This window comes from Octopus bimaculoides, chromosome 16 (assembly GCF_046866305.1).
Source record: "Octopus bimaculoides isolate indiv1 chromosome 16, ASM4686630v1, whole genome shotgun sequence".
NCBI classification, from domain to species: Eukaryota; Metazoa; Mollusca; class Cephalopoda; order Octopoda; family Octopodidae; genus Octopus; species Octopus bimaculoides.
This window is the reverse complement of record NC_142943.1, coordinates 16,064,026-16,085,334: the sequence shown is the minus strand read 5'-3', so window position 1 is coordinate 16,085,334 and position 21,309 is coordinate 16,064,026. Positions and strand designations below refer to the sequence as shown.

The following is a 21,309-nucleotide window of genomic DNA, read 5'->3' as shown; positions in this document are numbered from 1 at the left end:
TAGAAGCCATCGAGAAATCTCTTCCATGAGTCCCCTGTATTCTTCTGTTTTCTTTTGGCCTTTCAAAGTTGATATAATGATCAGCATGTTTAAATTGACATATACCACAATGATTGTTCTTAAAATTAGATTTTGTGAGGTTTTTATTGTTTAGATCAAAATTTGCATATCAATAATTGTTTCAAGATTTTTGATTGTCTAAAATCAGTACCATAATTTTCTTCTATATCTTGGTAGAGTTTTCATTCTAAGTATCCCATTACAGAGCATATACTGGAGTGAACTTGCTTCCCATGGCTGTGCCTCTAATTTGTAGATAGTTTTTAGCATTAATAGAGAATGTATTATTCTTACAAGACTGACACTATCTAATATCAAGTTGATGGTAAGTCTACTAGGAATTGTTTCTATGTTTTATCAACTCAATACTTGATTGCCATCATTCCAAAATTATGTGGAATATTTATGTAAAACTTACTACATCAAATTAACCAACAAAATCAGTTCTATTGATTTAGGTAAATGAAGTAGGAAATCAATGCCATTCTGAATGATATGGTGGTTTCAAGATGATATCAATGAAATTGCTTAGATGAGAATAGTATGGCAGACAAGCTGTGAAATGTCTGAGTTTTAGGTCTTTTGGCAGTATCAATATTACATATTCACCACTTTGTTCTTTCACTGCATTTTAATTTCCTTTTATTTATATATTTTTGGTAGACCATAGAAATTACTAGGATTTGCTTCAAAATTGATAAGACAAACATTTTTGTTAATGATATGTGAATTAGAGTTTTTCAAAAGTCAGATTATCAAGCTGCCTCATTATGTAATGATCTGTATTTTCAGGTATTTCTGATTAAAAGGTGGTGCCCCTCAACTGTTCTTCAGCCAAATTCTGATAACATTCAGCATCTATTGTAATAATGGTACCACTTTTATCTCTCTGTTTCATGACTATTGTTTCATTGTTTAGAGACACTTAAGTGCAGATATTTCCGATTTTGTAATTTTTTTTTCTTTTTTCACATTGCCATTATGTTCAAGAGATGGATTTGGATAAGAAACCATTGTATTGCTCAAGATGAGTATTTCTTCCTTTCAGTGGAGAGAATTTAGATTTGTTCTTTATCAGGGATTCATTAACTTCACCATCTTTGTTCATGAAAAACTACCAATCATAGATTTCAACAAAATTTTTGAATATCCTCCCATAATTATTGATGGCTGACTCATCATCATCATTATCATCATTTAACATCCGCCTTCCATGCTAGCATGGGTGGGACAGTTTTACTATAGCCTGACTATTTTGGCAGGATTTTTACAGCTGGATTCCCTTCCTAACACCAACCACACAGCAGAGTGGACTTAGTGCTTTATACGTGATACAAGAATAGGTGAAGTCAGTAGTACTTTTTACACGGCACAAGCACAGGCAAGGTCAGTTTCGGTAAGGTTTTTACAGCTGGTTGCCCTTCCGAACACTAACCAATTTACAGTGTGGACTGGGTGCCTTTAAGTAGCACCTGCACTGACAGGGTCACCAAGTACTTGCAAGACAAAAAAGAAACTTTCAAAAGGTGAGGGGCATTGGAGGAGGTGATCTTGTGTTGGATGATGAAAGGTTATAGTGAGACGGAGAGACAGAAACAGGTGTCTTGCTGTAGAGGAAGTTCAAGGTTACCTGGCTGGAGAGAGAGAAATCAGGAATGAAGACAGAAGCAGGTGCACTGCTGCAAAGGAAATACATGATTACCCAACCTGAGGGAAGTGCAGGAGAAGAGAAAGAGTGGGAGACAGCAGGATAGAGATGGCGGCAAAATGTCGGGCATACTCACAAGGAACAGGGACTGTTGGTGTAAGTCCACACACACACACACATACATACATGCAAAGTTTATAGGCTGATCAAAATACGCTCATGGAAGATGACCAAATGAGGTTTATTTTTCAACATAGTCCTCCTTGCTCTCCACACACATCTTCCATCAGTATTACAGTGCCTGGATCCCATTGGTGGTTTTCACCCTGTTAGTAAAAAAATTCATCAACAGCAGATATGATGTCATCATCACTGTGATACTGGTTCCCAGCTAAGTGCTTTTTATCATGTTGTGGAACAGATGATAGTCAGATGGGGACAAATCAGGAGAATAGGGAGGATGATCAACTAGTTCAAAGCCACAATCATGCACAGCAGCCATTGAAATCAAGGACTTGTGCACTGGAGCACTGTCCTGATGAAACAAGATCCCTTTCATAGTTTTCTTGAGCATTTGAAAATTTTTCATCAGTGCCTCAGCAAGTTGGCATAGTACTCTCCATTGATGATGTGGCCCTTTTGAAGATAGTCAATAAACACAATGCCTTTTTCATCCCAAAATACTGAGGCCATCACCTTCCCTGAAGATGAAATGACCTTGGCCTTCTTTGGAGCAGGTGAGGAAGGGTGTTTCCACTGCATGAATTGTCTCTTTGTTTCTGGCTCAAAGTGATCAATCCAACACTCATCCTGGGTTAAGAAACTTTCAAGGAAACTAGCTGGATCTGCCTCAAACAATGTCAAGATTTTCCTGGTACTCTTTTGATCAGATGTCAGAAAACATGGCACCCACCAAGCAAAAAATGTTCATCATGCTAAGTCCATTGTGCAGAATATTCTCAACTCTCTTACAGGATATGCTAATAGCATTGGCTATTTGATTTATAGTCAATCACCTGCCATCCATCAGCATGTGATGAATACGATCAATGTTTCCTTTGGTAGTGTCAGTTGCAGGACATCCAGACATTGAGTTACCTTCAAGATTCTCCCTTCCCCTCCTAAATTCAACAGACCACTTTTGCACTGTTGATAAAGCTGGAGTGTCATCTCCTAATGTAGCAACCATGTCAGTATGAATATCCTCACAAGTGCTTGATAGCACCAAGATACCAAATTTTCAAGAGAAGTCACAGCTAGTTAGTTTTGAAGTCTCCTTTGAACAGTCTAAGGAAAAGAAAGAAATGAAGCAGTTATCAATAAGAAGAGCTGAAATTAATGCATATAAGATTTCACAGCTCTAGCATTACCTCTTCATAGTCAGCCTATGAACTTTCAGTCCACCTTTGTATAATGCATTTACTAATGGAGCATTTAAGGGAACAAATAAACCTAATGGAAAGTTTAATGGAGAAACCAGGCTCATGATCCTTCAGTGTGATGGGGGTGGTCTAAAGGAGTTCTATCTGATAATGTAATCGAAGGCCTTCCATCAGCTTACAGTGCAGGTTATTGATATCCTTAAGAGCATTCCAGTTAGCTTCTTTTATCTTTTACCTCTTACTCGTTTCACTCAAGAGACTGTGTTCATGCTGGGGCACAACTTCAAAGAATTTTTAATCAAATAAAGTGACTCCAGTACTTTTTTTTTAAGCCCAATACTTATTCTATCGCTAACTTTTGCCAAACCACTAAGTTAGGGGGATGTAAACACAATAACACAGGTTGTCAAGCAGTGATGTAGGACAAACACACACATATATATAGTAGATGACACTTGCCCTAGGTGTCATGTAGTGGGACTGAGCTCAGAACCATATGGATGGGAAGCTAGTTTCTCATCAAACAGCCACACCTGCACCTATAGCATGTCTATAGTTCCTACTTAATTCCTTAGTTATGAAGTTGGTGTACATATTAATCAAAAAGATATATAACTTGTCAGGTTTTTTTTTTTTTTCAGAAAAACACACAAGTGGGAATTTTTTGTCCTGAAAATAATCCTAGAGAGGTCTCTTTGGAAGGGAATTGCTTTATTCAAGAATTTCATATTCCTGATCATTTGCAGAAGATCCATTTCAAATTTAACCAGTGAGGGGTTAGGATTATATCTCTGGGATAATCAATCATATGGACTAATATAGGATACAAACAGAATATAAGCCTACCAGTAGATGAAAATTGTCTGGTCTCTCAACTATGTTCATTGGATGGAATTTGTTTATACTATAATGTGGTATATAAATGTCTGGTCATGATTCCATGTTCCCACTACGCTAAGGTCAACATTGGAGACGAGCTACCTGGTCCATCTGAGCTCATTTTCAAATAGGTCATCCAAACTATCTACTTCCCTAGCTACCTGAATACACCACCTCAAGGCCCATGGCATACCTTACACCTTATCCAGGTTTGTGGGAGTACCCTATATGACACTAACCATTGCATGTGTAAATTATGTTGCCATATGTGTAAATTGTGTCACAATTTTATGCTAAAATAATACGTTTCTCAATAGGTTCTCTGGTGTAATCTTTTCTAGCACACATAAGTGTCACTGTACATTTGCCCATTAAGTAAAATCATTATAATTTCTCCCTCATTATCTAAATATCAAAATATTATAATTTCTTGTAGTGCCTTAACATAATTTCCTCCTCTACCATTCCAACTCACCTTCCAAAATACTTATCTCTCCTCACCTTTCCTTCCCTTTCTGTGAACAAGCTCTTTGACCACCTGTGAGATTTGCTTTCAGCAAACTGGCTTTTATCCTGCCTTATCTCTTCTTTTTATCCTGTGTTTTGGGGTCATTCTTCTTCTTATTTTGTCTTTTAATTATTCCCCTCTTCTTACTATCTTGATCAAATTTGTCTCTCCCTTCAACCTTTTATTTTTGCAAACACTACTAAACAACTTACATTTGCCAATCTTCTCTTGAAAATGGAAGTAATAATTCGTCTGACTGGTCACAGGCTGCATACCTGTGATGTCTTGCATATGATTATTAATTAACTGAAACTATCAGTCAAGATAAAACACTATATAATTTCTTTATAATCACCAACATTATCATCATTTAAAGTCCATGTTCCATGTTGGCACGAGATGGATGGTTTCACAGCAACCTTTGCATACAAGGATTACATTGACCTCCAATGTCTGCTTTGGTATGGTTTTTATGGCTGGATACCCTCCCTAATGCCAACCACTTTACAGCATTGTCTGGATGCTTTTTTTTTTCTTGCACTATTGAAGTCACAATGCAGTTTGCAAGACAAGTCCTTGAATAGGTGAGGGGATCAGCTCTATGCTAGGGAACAAGGTGGTTACTATGAGTGGGTGGAAGAAGCACAGCATGTTCCTGCAGAGGGATCTCCATGGTTACTCCCATTTAGTATAGAAAAAAGCTAGTGAGAGAGAAAACGATTAGTAGGAGCTGCAAGACATAGACGACGGTGATAAAGTACCCAGGTAACCCCTCAAAGTACAAGCAGAGTAGAAGTGAGTGGGTGGGTGGATGGGTGGTTTGTAAGATTATATGGGAAGATGACTGAGAAGTAAGTGAGAGCAGACTGGCAAAATAGGTAGGGTTGAAAGGACGATGAGACAAGAGTTATGAACTGGGGATAACAGAGGGATGTAGAAGAGTGAGGGGGGACAGCAAGTAGCAGGAGTAGTAAAGATGATGCAGTTGCTGATGAAGAAAGGACAAAAAAGAGAGGATGAGGAAGACATAGTGCATGAGGGAAGGAAGTCACTATAATGAGTGGAGAGCCCAAAATATAGCACTTCTAGAACTCAGTTTTGTTGAGGAGGGCAAGACTTTTTAATAACCTCATATGGCCAGAGATCCTCGTCCTTTGTCATCTCATCCATCAGGCTCAATGTCCTGCGATCAGCTTTCACCACTTCATATCAAGTTTTCCTCTTCTGCAGGTTCCAACCACATTACGTGAAGAGCACTTCATTATGCAGCAGTCCTCCTCATTCATATGCAGCACATGACCATACAATCTCAGTCTTCTTTCTTAAACACAACATTTGATTCCTCTTTATACCAAGTTTTTTACTCAGTACCTTGGTACTAATTCCTTCACACACACACTCATATTCCACATCCAATATGCTCAAGTATGCTCGGATAGGTGTGGAATGTCAGTGTACATGTACAGAAAAGCAGAATGTGCTTAGAGAAAGATTGGACATAAGAGGTGGCGGATGTGGTGTGCAGGAGAGAAGACTGCACTAATATGGTCGTGTGATGCAGATGGATGAGAACAGAGGTGCTGATTGCTAGATATGGAGGGAACATATGGAAGAGGTGTAGACCTAGGAAAATATGGGACAAGGTAGTGAAGACTGACTGCAAGATGTTGAGCTTCTCAGAGGAGATGATGGGAGACAGATGAATGGTGTTATTCTGTAAAGACCCATCCATTTCAGCAGAATTGAGGTTTTGTCAAGCCTTCCTCCACAACTCATTTTCTGACATCCACTCTTTCATCAGTCTTCTATGTTACCCTGTTTCCTTCAGTGAACTGATATCCTCTGCTTCCAACACATTCCCTATTCCTAATCATGTCACACTTTTTTCACTCAATGCACTTGCCTACACAGCCACATTTTCTACTCTGGGTTAACGTTTTGAGCAACGTTCTTCTTCAGAAACAGAGGAAAGTCTAATAGAGAAGAAGATGGAGGAAGAAAATCGCCATATATATATATATATATGTATATATATATATATATATATATATATATATATATATATATATATATATACACACATACATGCATACATACGTGTCTGTGTACACACATACATACGTATGTACGTACGTACGTACATACATACCTACATACATACATACATACATGCATACATGCATACATACATACATACATACATACATACATACATACATATATGAAAAAGGTTGAAGAAGAACACACGAGTAGATATATATATGGAAAAATGACAAAGTAGAAAATGCTAAAATACTTTTATAAAAAGCATTTCAGTACCGCTTTCGATCCTTGAGATCTTTTCAACAGTAAATATGGATAACAAATTTTGGAAAAATTAAATTTTGGCAAATTTAAATGAAAAGTCTTTTTAAAAACATAATTGTATAGTATTCAAATATCAGGGGCATTTTCCTTGTTTCTGTCTGTCTCTGTTTCACTTGTTAACTCTTGTGGGTTCGACTGAGATATTTTCACTTTCATAGTTTCACTTCAATACTGAAACTATTAAAGTGAAACTATTATCTCACATACATACAGGCATACATACATATATACATACATACATATATATAATATATATATATTATGTGTGTATATATATATATATATATATATATATATATATAGGAAAATGAAAAAAAGCCAGAATGCTGAACTGGAAGCATAATTTAATAAAGATTTTTTCTAACCGGTTATCATTGCGAAGAAGCAAATTATCAAGAAGAAGGAGAATGAAAATGTTTTTTTTACAAAGAAGTACAAAATGAAGAAAATAATATATAAAACAATAATATATAAAAAAATAAATATACCCATACATTATATTGTCTTTGAGCTTTTGTAGTTCAATAGTAGTTCATGTATAAATTGGTAGGAAAAATAAGGATGCATGAGGGTTGAGAGTTTTGTTAGGTTTTAAAAAAGGGTTAAAAGTTTGTGTTAAGCAGGAAATGTGGTGTCAAAACTGGAAGTGTGTGTAAGGGGAGACAAGTGTTTTTAGTTGGAGTTATGAACTCTTTTTTTCCTCAACAGGAAGTTTGTGTCTGTTCATAGAGGAATAAGGTCACTGAGGGGTGTGTGTGTTAAGAAATGGTTGGAATTTCTCTATGAAAAGATTCTCCTTGTTGATTCTTTCTTGTGTGGAGATTCTGTCTTTACATTGATAGAAAGGGAATATAATGAATTTAGGGTTTTTGTTTCTGGCGCAAGAGTCTATGTGGCCACTGAGTGGAATTTGGCGGTATTGAGGGAGGTTTATTTGTTCCTTATGGACAGCTACTCTTCTACGTAATGGGAGACTCGTCTGTCCGATATAGAAGTTTTGGCAACCTGAGCAAGTAAGGACATAAATGAGGTTACCCGAGGAACAAGAGAAATTGGTTTTAATTTTAAACTTTGTTCCTCGTTTGAAGGTAAATTCAGAGCCTTCAAGTAGGTAGGGGCAGGTGCCACAATTAGGGCGTGCACATTTTTTAACTGATGGGGGTGGAAGTGGTGTATGTAGTTTGGAATTGGTTAATAATGTTTTCAAAGATTTGTGTTGCCTTTTGCATTTAAGGACTTTGTGTGTATTAATGATATTGTTCATTTTCGGGTCTATGGTGAGTAAGGGGAGGTTTTGTTTAATTGTGGTGAATGCTTCGATGTTATTGGGGTTATGGGTGGAGATGTATGGAAGTATTTTGGGGTTGGGTGTGTTATTATGTTGGTTGGTTTTTAGTGTGTTTTTGTCAAGTTCCTTGGCACGTTTTATTCCATGATCTATGAGTGTGGAGGGATATTGGCGTTGTAACAGTGTTTTTTTGAGATCTTGTAAGCGTATTTCTCGAGTGGTTGGGTCAGAGACAATGGTGCAAATTCTTTTAGCAAATTCTTTTAGCAAATTCTTTTAGCTAAACTCTTGGTTTCTTTTGACGTGGTCAACCTTTATACAAATATCCCTCATGAATATGCGATTGAGGCAATTAAATTCTGGCTGCACAAACACCCAGAAACATTTCCTAATCGCATCAACACAACTTTCATCATAGAATCACTTAAGTTCATTCTGACCAACAATTACTTCCTGTTTGCAGACACATACTTTCGCCAAAAATGTGGTATCGCGATGGGTACTAAAGCTGCACCAGTCCTTGCGAACCTCATAATGGGTTTTTTTGAATTAACACTATATGAAACCTCACGCCATAAATTTGGACACCTTTTCCACATCTTTTTAATGGATAACTGGAAAAGATATTTGGATGATTGTTTCATCATATGGAATGAACCCTATGAAAAACTTCTAGAATTCAAATCCATTCTTAATAACATACATCCCAACATTCAATTCACTATGGAATTCAGCAAACATCATCTCCCTTTTCTTGATCTCTTAATTATAAAAACACCTAATAACCAAATCACAACCGACATCTACCACAAACCTACAGACTCACAACAATACCTCCTTTTTAGCTCATGCCACCCAAAACACACCAAGATAAATATCCCCTTTAATTTAGCTAAAAGAATTTGCACCATTGTCTCTGACCCAACCACTCGAGAAATACGCTTACAAGATCTCAAAAAAACACTGTTACAACGCCAATATCCCTCCACACTCATAGATCTTGGAATAAAATGTGCCAAGGAACTTGACAAAAACACACTAAAAACCAACCAACATAATAACACACCCAACCCCAAAATACTTCCATACATCTCCACCCATAACCCCAATAACATCGAAGCATTCACCACAATTAAACAAAACCTCCCCTTACTCACCATAGACCCGAAAATGAACAATATCATTAATACACACAAAGTCCTTAAATGCAAAAGGCAACACAAATCTTTGAAAACATTATTAACCAATTCCAAACTACATACACCACTTCCACCCCCATCAGTTAAAAAATGTGCACGCCCTAATTGTGGCACCTGCCCCTACCTACTTGAAGGCTCTGAATTTACCTTCAAATGAGGAACAAAGTTTAAAATTAAAACCAATTTCTCTTGTTCCTCGGGTAACCTCATTTATGTCCTTACTTGCTCAGGTTGCCAAAACTTCTATATCGGACAGACAAGCCTCCCATTACGTAGAAGAGTAGCTGTCCATAAGGAACAAATAAACCTCCCTCAATACCGCCAAATTCCACTCAGTGGCCACATAGACTCTTGCGCCAGAAACAAAAACCCTAAATTCATTATATTCCCTTTCTATCAATGTAAAGACAGAATCTCCACACAAGAAAGAATCAACAAGGAGAATCTTTTCATAGAGAAATTCCAACCATTTCTTAACACACAGACCCCTCAGTGACCTTATTCCTCTATGAACAGACACAAACTTCCTGTTGGGGAAAAAAAGAGTTCATAACTCCAACTAAAAACACTTGTCTCCCCTTACACACACTTCCAGTTTTGACACCACATTTCCTGCTTAACACAAACTTTTAACCCTTTTTTAAAACCTAACAAAACTCTCAACCCTCATGCATCCTTATTTTTCCTACCAATTTATACATGAACTACTATTGAACTACAAAAGCTCAAAGACAATATAATGTATGGGTATATTTATTTTTTTATATATTATTGTTTTATATATTATTTTCTTCATTTTGTACTTCTTTGTAAAAAAAACATTTTCAGTCTCCTTCTTCTTGGTAATTTGCTTCTTCGCAATGAAAACCGGTTAGAAAAAATCTTTATTAAATTATGCTTCCAGTTCAGCATTCTGGCTTTTTTTCATTTTCCTATATATATATATATATATATATATATATATATATATATATATATATATATATTTATATATATATATACACACATAATATATATATATATATATATATATATATATATATATATATTTATATATATATATACACACATAATATATATATATTATATATATGTATGTATGTATATATGTATGTATGCCTGTATGTATGTGAGATAATAGTTTCACTTTAATAGTTTCAGTATTGAAGTGAAACTATGAAAGTGAAAATATCTCAGTCGAACCCACAAGAGTTAACAAGTGAAACAGAGACAGACAGAAACAAGGAAAATGCCCTGATATTTGAATACTATACAATTATGTTTTTAAAAAGACTTTTCATTTAAATTTGCCAAAATTTAATTTTTCCAAAATTTGTTATCCATATTTACTGTTGAAAAGATCTCAAGGATCGAAAGCGGTACTGAAATGCTTTTTATAAAAGTATTTTAGCATTTTCTACTTTGTCATTTTTCCATATATATATCTACTCGTGTGTTCTTCTTCAACCTTTTTCATATATGTATGTATGTATGTATGTATGTATGCATGTATGCATGTATGTATGTATGTAGGTATGTATGTACGTATGTACGTACATACGTATGTATGTGTGTACACAGACACGTATGTATGCATGTATGTGTGTATATATATATATATATATATATATATATATATATATATATATATATATATATATATATATATACATATATATATATATATATATGGCGATTTTCTTCCTCCATCTTCTTCTCTATTAGACTTTCCTCTGTTTCTGAAGAAGAGCGTTGCTCAAAACGTTAACCCAGAGTAGAAAAGGTGGCTGTGTAGGCAAGTGCATTGAGTGAAAAAAGTGTGACATGATTAGGAATAGGGAATGTGTTGGAAGCAGAGGATATCAGTTCACTGAAGGAAACAGGGTAACATAGAAGACTGATGAAAGAGTGGATGTCAGAAAATGAGTTGTGGGGGAAGGCTTGACAAAACCTCAATTCTGCTGAAATGGATGAGTCTTTACAGAATAACACCATTCATCTGTCTCCCATCATCTCCTCTGAGAAGCTCAACATCTTGCAGTCAGTCTTCACTACCTTGTCCCATATTTTCCTAGGTCTACACCTCTTCCATATGTTTCTCCCTCATCACTGCTTCACAACTGCTGTTCGTTTATTTACATCCCCATAACTTACTGGTTTGACAAGAAGAAACTGATAGAATAAGTACCAGGCTTATCAAAATAAATAAACGCACTAAGCAGTGTCTCATACTTTTGTTTCCCACTCAGTTGTATCTATCAATCTATCTTTTTGTGTGTATGTGTATGTATATATATATCTACAAAACAATGAATCTGTACTAATTTGTTTAATTACCATAGCGACGCTTTCTTTCTCATTGTAGTAGATTCCAATATAACATGCAATGTGTAAAAGATATATAAGTTAAACTGAAACTAAACAAAAAGAAATATACAGTCTGACTTAATCCAGTATGCAATTTAACTGTTGTTATACAAGCTGCAAAAATTTTTTATTCTATTAAAGGAACATTTTCTATCACAATATAGATATAAACAATTTAGCAAAACTTATGAGTGGTTGGCGTTAGGAAGGGCATCCAGCTGTAGAAACTCTGCCAAATTAGATTGGAGCCTGGTGTAGCCATTCGGTTGCACCAGTCCTCAGTCAAATCGTCCAACCCATGCTAGCATGGAAAGCGGACGTTAAACGATGATGATGATGATATATACATAATACACTCACACATATATAACATATATAGATATGTATAAGACTTGAAGTATTTCGTGTTGCAAGACAGTGTGTGATAGAAAATCATGATGTTGCAGGAGAGAAATGTGTCCACTTGGATGATGGCTCCCTTGCACTAAACGAGGCTGCAAAGAGAGAGGTTTGGAGACGCCACTATGAAAGGTTGCTTAATAAAGCGAATGAATGGGAGGAAGAGAGTCTGCTGCATGTTGACCCAACAGAGGGACCAGCTATCCTAATTGACAGTACCTTGGTAGATAAAGTGATCAAGAGTATGAAGACAGGGAAAGCCCCCTGGCCCATCAGGAATCACTGCAGAAATGCTCAAAATAATTGGCAGTGTCAGCTATAGCCTAGTCACCCGTATTGTTAACCAGGTGATACACGAAGGAGTCATACCCAATGACTGGTGTAGCAGCACCATAGTCAACTGCTACAAAGGTAAAGGTGACGCTTTAGACACAAACAATTACAGAGGTATCAAGTTGTTGGACCAGGTAATGAAGGTCACAGAGAGGGTCATAGCCCAACTACTTAGGGAGCGAGTCAGTTTAGATGAGATGCAGTTTGGGTCTGTTCCAGGAAAAAGCACCACTGATGCTATATTTCTGGTCAGACAGCTGCAGGAGAAATACCTAGCCAAAGATAAACCTCTGTACCTGGCTTTCGTTGACATAGAGAAAGCCTTTGACAGGGTCCCCTGCTCCCTTATCTGGTGGTCAATGAGGAAACTAGAGATAGATGAGTGGTTAGCGAGAGCTGTGCAAGCCATGTACAGGGACACTGTCAGTAAGGTGAGAGTTTGGCAATGAGTTCAGTGAAGAATTCCGGGTAGAGGTAGGGATCCACCAAGGTTCAATCCTCAGCCCCCTCCTATTCATCATAGTCCTCCAGGCAATAACACAGGAATTCAAGACGGGATGCTCGTGGGAGCTCCTCTATGCTGATGACCTTATACTAATTGCTGAGTCACTATCAGAACTAGAGGAGAAGTTTCAGGTGTGGAAGCAAGGACTAGAATCGAAGGGTCTTAGAGTCAACCTAGCTAAAACTAAAGTCCTAATAAGTAGGAAGGTAGACAAAACACAAACCCCTTCAGGTAGATGGCCCTGCTCGACCTGTAGAAAAGGCATAGGTAGAAACTCCATAAGATATACCCAGTATAAGCTATGGACACATAAGAGGTGCAGCAATATCAAAGGAAGGCTAACTAGCAAGATAGTTTTTGTGTGTGGCAGATGCTCAGGAGCAATAAACACTGAAAATGTGCAGAAAACAACTTCTGCCACATTCCAGGAAGAAAAACTAGAAGTAGTTGATAGCTTCCACTACCTAGGTGATCAAGTTTGTAGCCGGGGAGGGTGCACTGAAAGTGTAGCTACTAGAATAAGAATAGCCTGGGCAAAGTTCAGAGAGTTCTTACCTCTGCTGGTGACAAAGGGCCTCTCACTCAGAGTAAAAGGCAGACAGTATGACACATGGGTACAAACAGCGAAGCTACATGGCAGTGAAACATGGGCCGTGACTGCTGAGGACATGCGTAAGCTTGCAAGAAACGAAGCCAGTATGCTCCGATGGATGTGTAATGTCAGTGTGCATACTTGACAGAGTGTAAGTACCTTGAGAGAAAAGTTAGACCGAAGAAGCATCAGTTGTGGTGTGCAAAGAGAGACGATTGAACTGGTTATGGACATGTGGCAAGAATGGATGAGGATAGCTGTGTGAAAAAGTGCCACAGCCTTGTAGTTGAGTGTACCTGTGGAAGAGGCAGACCCAGGAAGACCTGGAATGAGGTGGTGAAGCACGACCTTCGAACCTTAGGCCTCACCGAGGCAATGACCAGTGACCAGGACCTTTGGAAATATGCAGTATGTGAGAAGACCCAGCAAGGCAAGTGAGAGCATAATCTGTGACCTCTGCCAGAAGTGTAGCCAGCTCACTAGTTCGTATCTTTACTTCATTGGACACTAAAAACCCTGCTTGCGAAGACTTGTTGAGGCAAGTGAATTTAGAATTTGAAATTTGAAATCTGAAATCGAAATTGAACCAAATCCGACGACTGGCACCCATGCCAACCTCTTCTTCATTGGACACTAAACTCTGCTTGCAAAGAACTGTTGGGGCAAGTGAAATTGAAATCATAATTGAACCATACTTGATGACTGGCACCTTTGCCAGTGGAGCACTAACAGCACTGTCCGAGCGTGTTCATTGCCAGAGCAGCTGTCTGGCTTCTGTGCTAGTGGCCCGTAAATAGCACCATTAGAGCGTAATCATTACCAGCATTGCCTTCTAGCACTTGTGGAAAGCGGACATTAGACAATGATGATGATGATGTATATGTGCATATTCTAAAAGTCAATGTCTTTATGTGTGTTTATGTGTTACTTATACATTCGAAAACTACTGCACCAATCCTAATGAAATTTGGAACATAAAGTCCAAGCCTAGGGAGAAGGGTAATGCTGTGTGTTTCATACAATTTCATGGACCAAAATTACTGAATGGATCCTTATGATATTTGGAACTTAGGTTCAATGCATAAGGGCGGGTATAATGCAATATGTTTGGTTTGAATTTGAGATGGCTTAAAGGGGGCAGAACCCCCATGAAAATTCATAAATTTTTGATGTAGATGAAATTTCAACCATAGGTAATTGACACACATCAAGAAGTATTCTCAAACTTTCCACTTCTCATGAGGATTCTAAGACCTCCTAATGGGGGCCTTAACTCCCAAATTTTAGTAATTTTTTTATGATCCAAAACTAAGTCAAAAGTACTGAATGGATCTTTATGAAATTTGGAAATTATATTCTATGCATGAAAATTCATATATTTTTGCTGTTGATGAAATTTTAACCATAGATATTAGACACAAATGAAATAATATTTCTAAAATTTCATCTTTTTAGAAGTTAGAAAGACCTCTTCATGGAGACTTAACACCTACAATTTAGTCATTTTATCTAAGCAAAGACGAATACATTTGTACTCCTGGAAGCTGTAGGGTCACCCGAGCATAAAAGATGAGCATTATTTGTAATTCAATGGTACAACAGTGTAAGAGTTTGCTTTGAGATATACTTAGATTGTGATTTCTGCAAGGTGGTGCATAAATTGTCAAGTAAATGAGAGGCATCTTTGCCTCCACTAATTCAGTTGCAAAGTGTTGAGTAAAGTTATTTGGTTGCAGACCCCTTTTGAGTCTTTTTATTATCACTGGGTCACACATAGTCCCTAGATGGTAACATTGATTTCAAGGCCATCCTAGATGAGTGACAGGTTATTCAATGACATTTATAGATTGTAAATTTATTCTGTCCAGTTACCTATTGGTATAGTGGTCATTTGCAAAATCCAGAGGTGATACTTTCATTTCTCCTTAGCCCTCACGTCACACAGTTGTTAATGTTTATTTTAGTTGGGTCACGCCCTTCCAATTGCTATAGATCCATAATGCATTTTACGGCTGTGCCTGTCACCTGTATGGTGAGGAATCCTACAATGGGAGTGGTAACAACTAGGGTAGAGTAGCTGACTGCTTATTGTGATCATTTGTCATTTGGTTTCTTGTAGCTTTGCTCTCTTTTACAAACTCAGTGAACATACATATATTTCCAATTTCAAAGAAATCCAAATAGATATCAGACCCAAGTTAAAAAGATTCTCAACAATTCAACTTCTCTGGTTGACATTAAGACACCCACCCCCAATAGGGGCCTTAACTCCCACATTTTAGAGCTCCATGACCTCCATTTTTCAGGAGCAAAATCCTTTTAATAGGTTCCATAACATTGCAATTTTGGAATCTGCGCATAAAGATCAGTAGTATGGGATACATGTGTCATGATTAGAATTTTTTTCAGGGTGTGTAAAGAGGGAAAGAAACTTCATCTGCAATTTCGATGAAATTCGAATCATAGATATTCCAGTTCATTAGAGAAAATATAACAGAAAAGTCTAATTCTTTAATTGCATGTAACATGGGCAACACCAGGTATCTATGCTAGTCAATTATAAATGTATAGGTATCGGCTAAAGTATATGTACATATAGGCACAATTATATGTGTGCTTTTAAGTGTGAATAGGTGTTGAATGATATTTCTCTAAAATTTTTATACTCACTTTGAATCCCATATATATGACCTGACCGGAAGCTAGAAATTGGCCACTCCTGGAAACAGTCAAGCAACTAACATCATTATGGTGGCCAAACAATAATGTTTGTTTCTTTGTACTAATGTTTTCAACAACAACAATGTAACCTAGGTGGTAGATGATATGCTGACAATCTGGATGTACAATCATTCCACCATGGCTGTGGCCTATAAACAAACAAAAAGAAGAAATAAGACATTAAAATGTAAAAACAGATGTCAATAGAGGAAGTACGTGTATATTTAGATGAAAGTAAATGAAAGAATGATGAAAACAAAGGTTAACTAGAATTGATGCAGATGGAGTTGTATTGGGAGTTAGAAGGGTGGTGATAAGGGAAAATTTGTGGTTAGCTAATCAAATTAAGAATTTATGTAGAGAAAACTCAAAGATTAGATACAAGTGGAATTCTAAATTAATTTGACAGCACAAAAAAACTGTGATGTTAGTGGTGGTGATGGTGGTGGCAGTGGTGACAACGATGACAACAATGACAATGGAAGTTTTGGTGATAGTGCTGAAATTGCTTGTACTGTTTGGAAGAATGACAGTAATGGTAGAGATATTGGTGTTGAAGATATTAATGATGAAAATTTGGTGTAAATGTTGTTGACTGCCTCTAAGTTTCATTATTGTTTTTTGTTTCTTCCTCTTCTGCAACACTTTCTTTATGAGTAATCTGTGTCAGATATATGGTACTAAAGTATTAGGTTGTCAAGAAAGTTCTTGTGGAATTTTTAATTTTGGTTTTAAATGACGTATTTTCAAATTAATTTTCGTTAAATTACTTTGACTTTATATATCATTTAAAGCTCATTCAATCTAATTGTGTTACTCTTTTTCTTTTTGAATAATTAGGCCATTTTTTCCGGAACATTGAATAAAACATGGACAAAAAGCAAATTCGCACAATTTTCTTATTCCAGTTCAAGCTAGGCTGAAAAGCTGATGAAACAGCTCGCAATATCAACGATATGTTTGTCCCAGAAACCACTAATGAACGTACAGCACAATGGTGGTTCAAGAAATTTTGTAGCTGTGACGAGAGTCTTGAAGATGATAAATGTAGTGGTTGGTCATTGGATGTTGACAACAATCAACTAAGAGCCTCAGTCGAAGCCAATCCATGCACAACTGTTCGAGAACTTGCATCTGAATTAGACGTAACATATACAACAATTTCCAACCACTTGATAGAGATTGGAAAAACAAAAATACTTGAGAAATGGGTGCCGCACAAATTGAACGACAACCAAAAAAAAAGCCGTTTTGAAATGACATCTTCCCTTTTACGCAACAAGAATGACCCATTTCTCGACCGGATTGTGACTTGCGATGAAAAGTAGATTCAGGAGATTCTCTACAACAACCAGCGACACTCGGCTCAGTGGTTGGACGCCGATGAAGCTCTATGGCACTTCCCAAAGCCAAAGTTGCACCAAAAGAAGGTCACGGTGACTGTTTGGTGGTCTGCGGCCGGACTCATCCATCACAGCTTTTTGGATCCAGGCAAAACCATTACGCCTGTCAGCAAATGGATGAAATCCATAAGAAACACTGACAACAACAGCTACCATTGGTCAATAGAAAAGGACCAATTCTTCTCCATGACAATGCTCAGCAGCTCATTGCACAACTGACCCTGCAGAAGTTGAATGAATTGGGCTACTCACCAGACCTCTTGCCTACCAACTACCACATTTTCAAGCATCTCGACAACTTCCTGTGTGAGAAATGCTTCAAAAACCAAGACGATGCCAAACACGCCTTCAACGACTTCATTGCCACCAGAACGCAGGATTTTTATGCTACTGGCATAAATAAACTTGTTTCATGTTGCCAAAAGTGTGTTGATTCTGATGGTGTTTATTTTGATTAATAAAGTTTTGTTTGAGCCAAGATATGTGCATCTGAATTTAAAGGTTAAAAACTGCAAGAACTTTCTTGACAACCTAATAATTAACTGAACACTAAAAAATCATCCCATATATCTTGTATGCCAGATATGTCAAACTGCAGTCTCGTCTGGAAGCATGCTACATATTCTGTCATTACTTGGATGTAAGTTACATATACATGTGTAGTGTTCAGTATTGCATCCAGTATATCTTATAAGTAGATGTGATTTGAGAAAGAGTTAGTAGTTTTAATGGTTACACATAAAGCTACAAATAACAGCATGTAAATGTTAGGTAGAAAAACCATTTTGGACAGCATTATGTTTGCTTTTAAGTGTAAATAGCTTTATGTACACTTTGAAATCCACTGTTTCCTAAAAAAAAAAAAAAAACAGGATTATTTTATGTCCTCTCAAAAGTTTATAAATTCTTGTTGTCAACAACACATATACAAGGTGCCTCATTTCAAAGAGGTACTAAATTCTCCTCTCTTTTAAAGTAGGATCCTCTGACTTTAATACACTATATATATATATTGATATATAATGCAGAGTGTGTGCGTGTGTGTGCACGTGTGCACGTGTGTATGTGTGTGGGTGTGTGCATGTATACAGTGGGGGGAAATAAATATTCGTACATGTCAAAATTCTTTATTTATTTAATTTCTTATGAACATAAATGGGATATACCAATACTATATTTGCATACACATGCATAAACTAAGAATATGCAAAAGAAACTAATAAATTATAATAACTAATGAATTTATATACAATTATAAATATTTAGGGGTGAAAAAAGTATTCATACAGAATAAATTTATGAGTTTCTATGCCACAAAATACTGTTAAAATAATTTTTCTTTTACTAGAACTTTCTCGTTTGTTCCAATAATCTTATCAGTGGTCATTTTTAAGTGTCAAAACGCTAGCTTCTTCATTCAGCACTGAGACAACATAAAGTAGTGTCGTAAAGAACTCACAAATTCAGTGAAAAACTTAATTATTGAACAGTGGAAAGCAGGTAAAAATTACAGGAAAATATCAGAGACCATTTGTATTCCATTTTCCAGCATATCTTCATTTATCCAAAGATATAAAACATCGGGAACTGTTGAAAATAGAATAAGATCTGGTGCATCACGCAAGATTTCCCCTAGATCTTTAAGAAAAATGAAGTGAAGAATCGAAAAAGACACAATGATTACCAGAAAGGAGTTGCAAGAAGATTTGTTAGCTTCAGGGACTAGTGTTACACTATGAACAATCAGCAATGGATTTCATAGGAATGAACTAAAGTCATGCTCTCCTAGAAAAACTCCACTATTGACTAAAAGGCATAGAGATGCCCGTTTAATATTTGTTTATGAACATAAAGATAAATCTGATACATTCTGGGGAAATGTTCTATGGACAGACAAGTCGAAAATTGAATTGTTTGGACGAAATTTGCATAGCCATGTTTGGAGGAAAGATGGTACCGCCTATTCGCCAAAAAACACAATTCCTACTGTAAAGTTTGGAGGTGGCAACATCATTGTGTAGGGGTGTTTCTCTGCAAATGGCACTTTCAATTTACATGTGATAGATGGTAGAATGAATGGAGACATGTACCAAAATATTTTGAACAATAATTTATGGAACTCTGTAGAAAAGCTCCAGCTTTGTGAAGGTTGGATTTTACAACAGGATAATGACCCTAAGCACACGGCGAAGTCTACCAAATATGGATTGTCAATCACAATATAAAATTATTAGAATGGCCAAGCCAGTCACCTGACTTGAACCCCATTGAAAATTTGTGGCGTTATTTGAAAATTAAAATTCATTCAAGAGCCCCAACATGCATTCCAGATTTGAAGAAATTTTGTCAAGAAGAATGGGGAAAAATTCCTAAAGAAACATGCAAGTCATTGATTAAGAACTACAAGAAGAGATTGGTTGAAGTGGAACTGAATAATGGTTATGCTACAAAGTATTAAATCAAAATTATCAGTTATTTATGTTCTGTACGAATACTTTTTTCACTCCTAAATATTTATATTTGTATATAAATTCATTAGTTACTATAATTTATTAGTTTCTTTTGCATATTCTTAGTTTATGCATGTGTATGCATATATAGTATTGGTATATCCCATTTATGTTCATTAGAAAGTAAATAAATAAAGAATTTTGACATGTATGAATATTTATTTCCCCCCACTGTATGTTCCTTTTGTATTCGAAAACTTAGTTGCTGATTTTGACATATGGCATATCAAAAGATTCAGTAATCTTTCAGCTACCAAATAAACTTTATTTTCATTTATGTATCTGCATTACAAAAATTTAACATTATAATCTTTCTATAAGTCAACTATTGTAAATAACATTTTATACCACCATCACTACCACATCACATTTTCTATATGAATGTGTATGTGTCTGTGAGTGTGTGTGTGCTTGCGCATTTGTTACGTAGTTTAGGCTGATGACTGAGAAGTATATGTGTGAGTGTATGTAATGGTGTATGTGTGTGTGAATATACATACATTTTTGTGACAACTCACAGACACACACACACATACATACACACACAATTACGCACACATCTAAAGAGAGAGACACACACACAGACACAGAGATATGCCTGAGATATGTGCAAATGTATGTCTCTCTGTGTCTGTCTTAGTATATGTATGTGAGTGTATGTCAGACTGTATGTGTGTGCGACTATCTATGATAATTTTTATGTTAGGCCTCAGCCAATTAAACACACACTCACATCTACACATACATATACATATGTATGAGTGTGTATGTGTCTGTCAGTGTGTGTGTTTCCACATTTGTTACCTCTATAGTAAACTATAGTAAAGCCCATATCTAATGAAGTAGTCATCCTTATGGTACGTGATCCCCATGAAAATCATGATATTCTCATTCATGCTCGAGATAACAACCTTAAACGTGTTTCAGAGACTCATCCTTCTTATGATGCTCTCTAGTATCCTCTTATTTTGTGGAATGGACAAGATGGGTATCATTTCAATACTCCACAGATTGAACCTGCAACAGGAGAGCCAATTACAAACAAAAAGGTGTCATCAAATGACTTCTATTCTTACCAACTGATGTTAAGACCAGAACAATCAAATCAATTACACATGTATCGTAATCTATTTCAGCAATACCTGGTT

At 36.5% G+C, this 21,309-nt stretch overlaps 1 protein-coding gene and 1 pseudogene across 1 annotated transcript in view; one reads left to right on the top strand and one right to left on the bottom strand.

Moving 5' to 3' along the window:
* The window catches only part of LOC106871634 (cilia- and flagella-associated protein 52), a 159,344-nt gene that overhangs the window by 107,034 nt on the left and 31,001 nt on the right, over positions 1-21,309 (bottom strand). The window contains exon 2 of the mRNA XM_014918209.3: positions 16,198-16,397. Within this exon, the coding sequence (XP_014773695.2) occupies positions 16,198-16,397 (200 nt within the window). The remainder of the gene's footprint in view (positions 1-16,197; positions 16,398-21,309) is intronic.
* On the top strand, positions 17,118-18,109 carry LOC149132285 (histone-lysine N-methyltransferase SETMAR pseudogene; annotated as a pseudogene).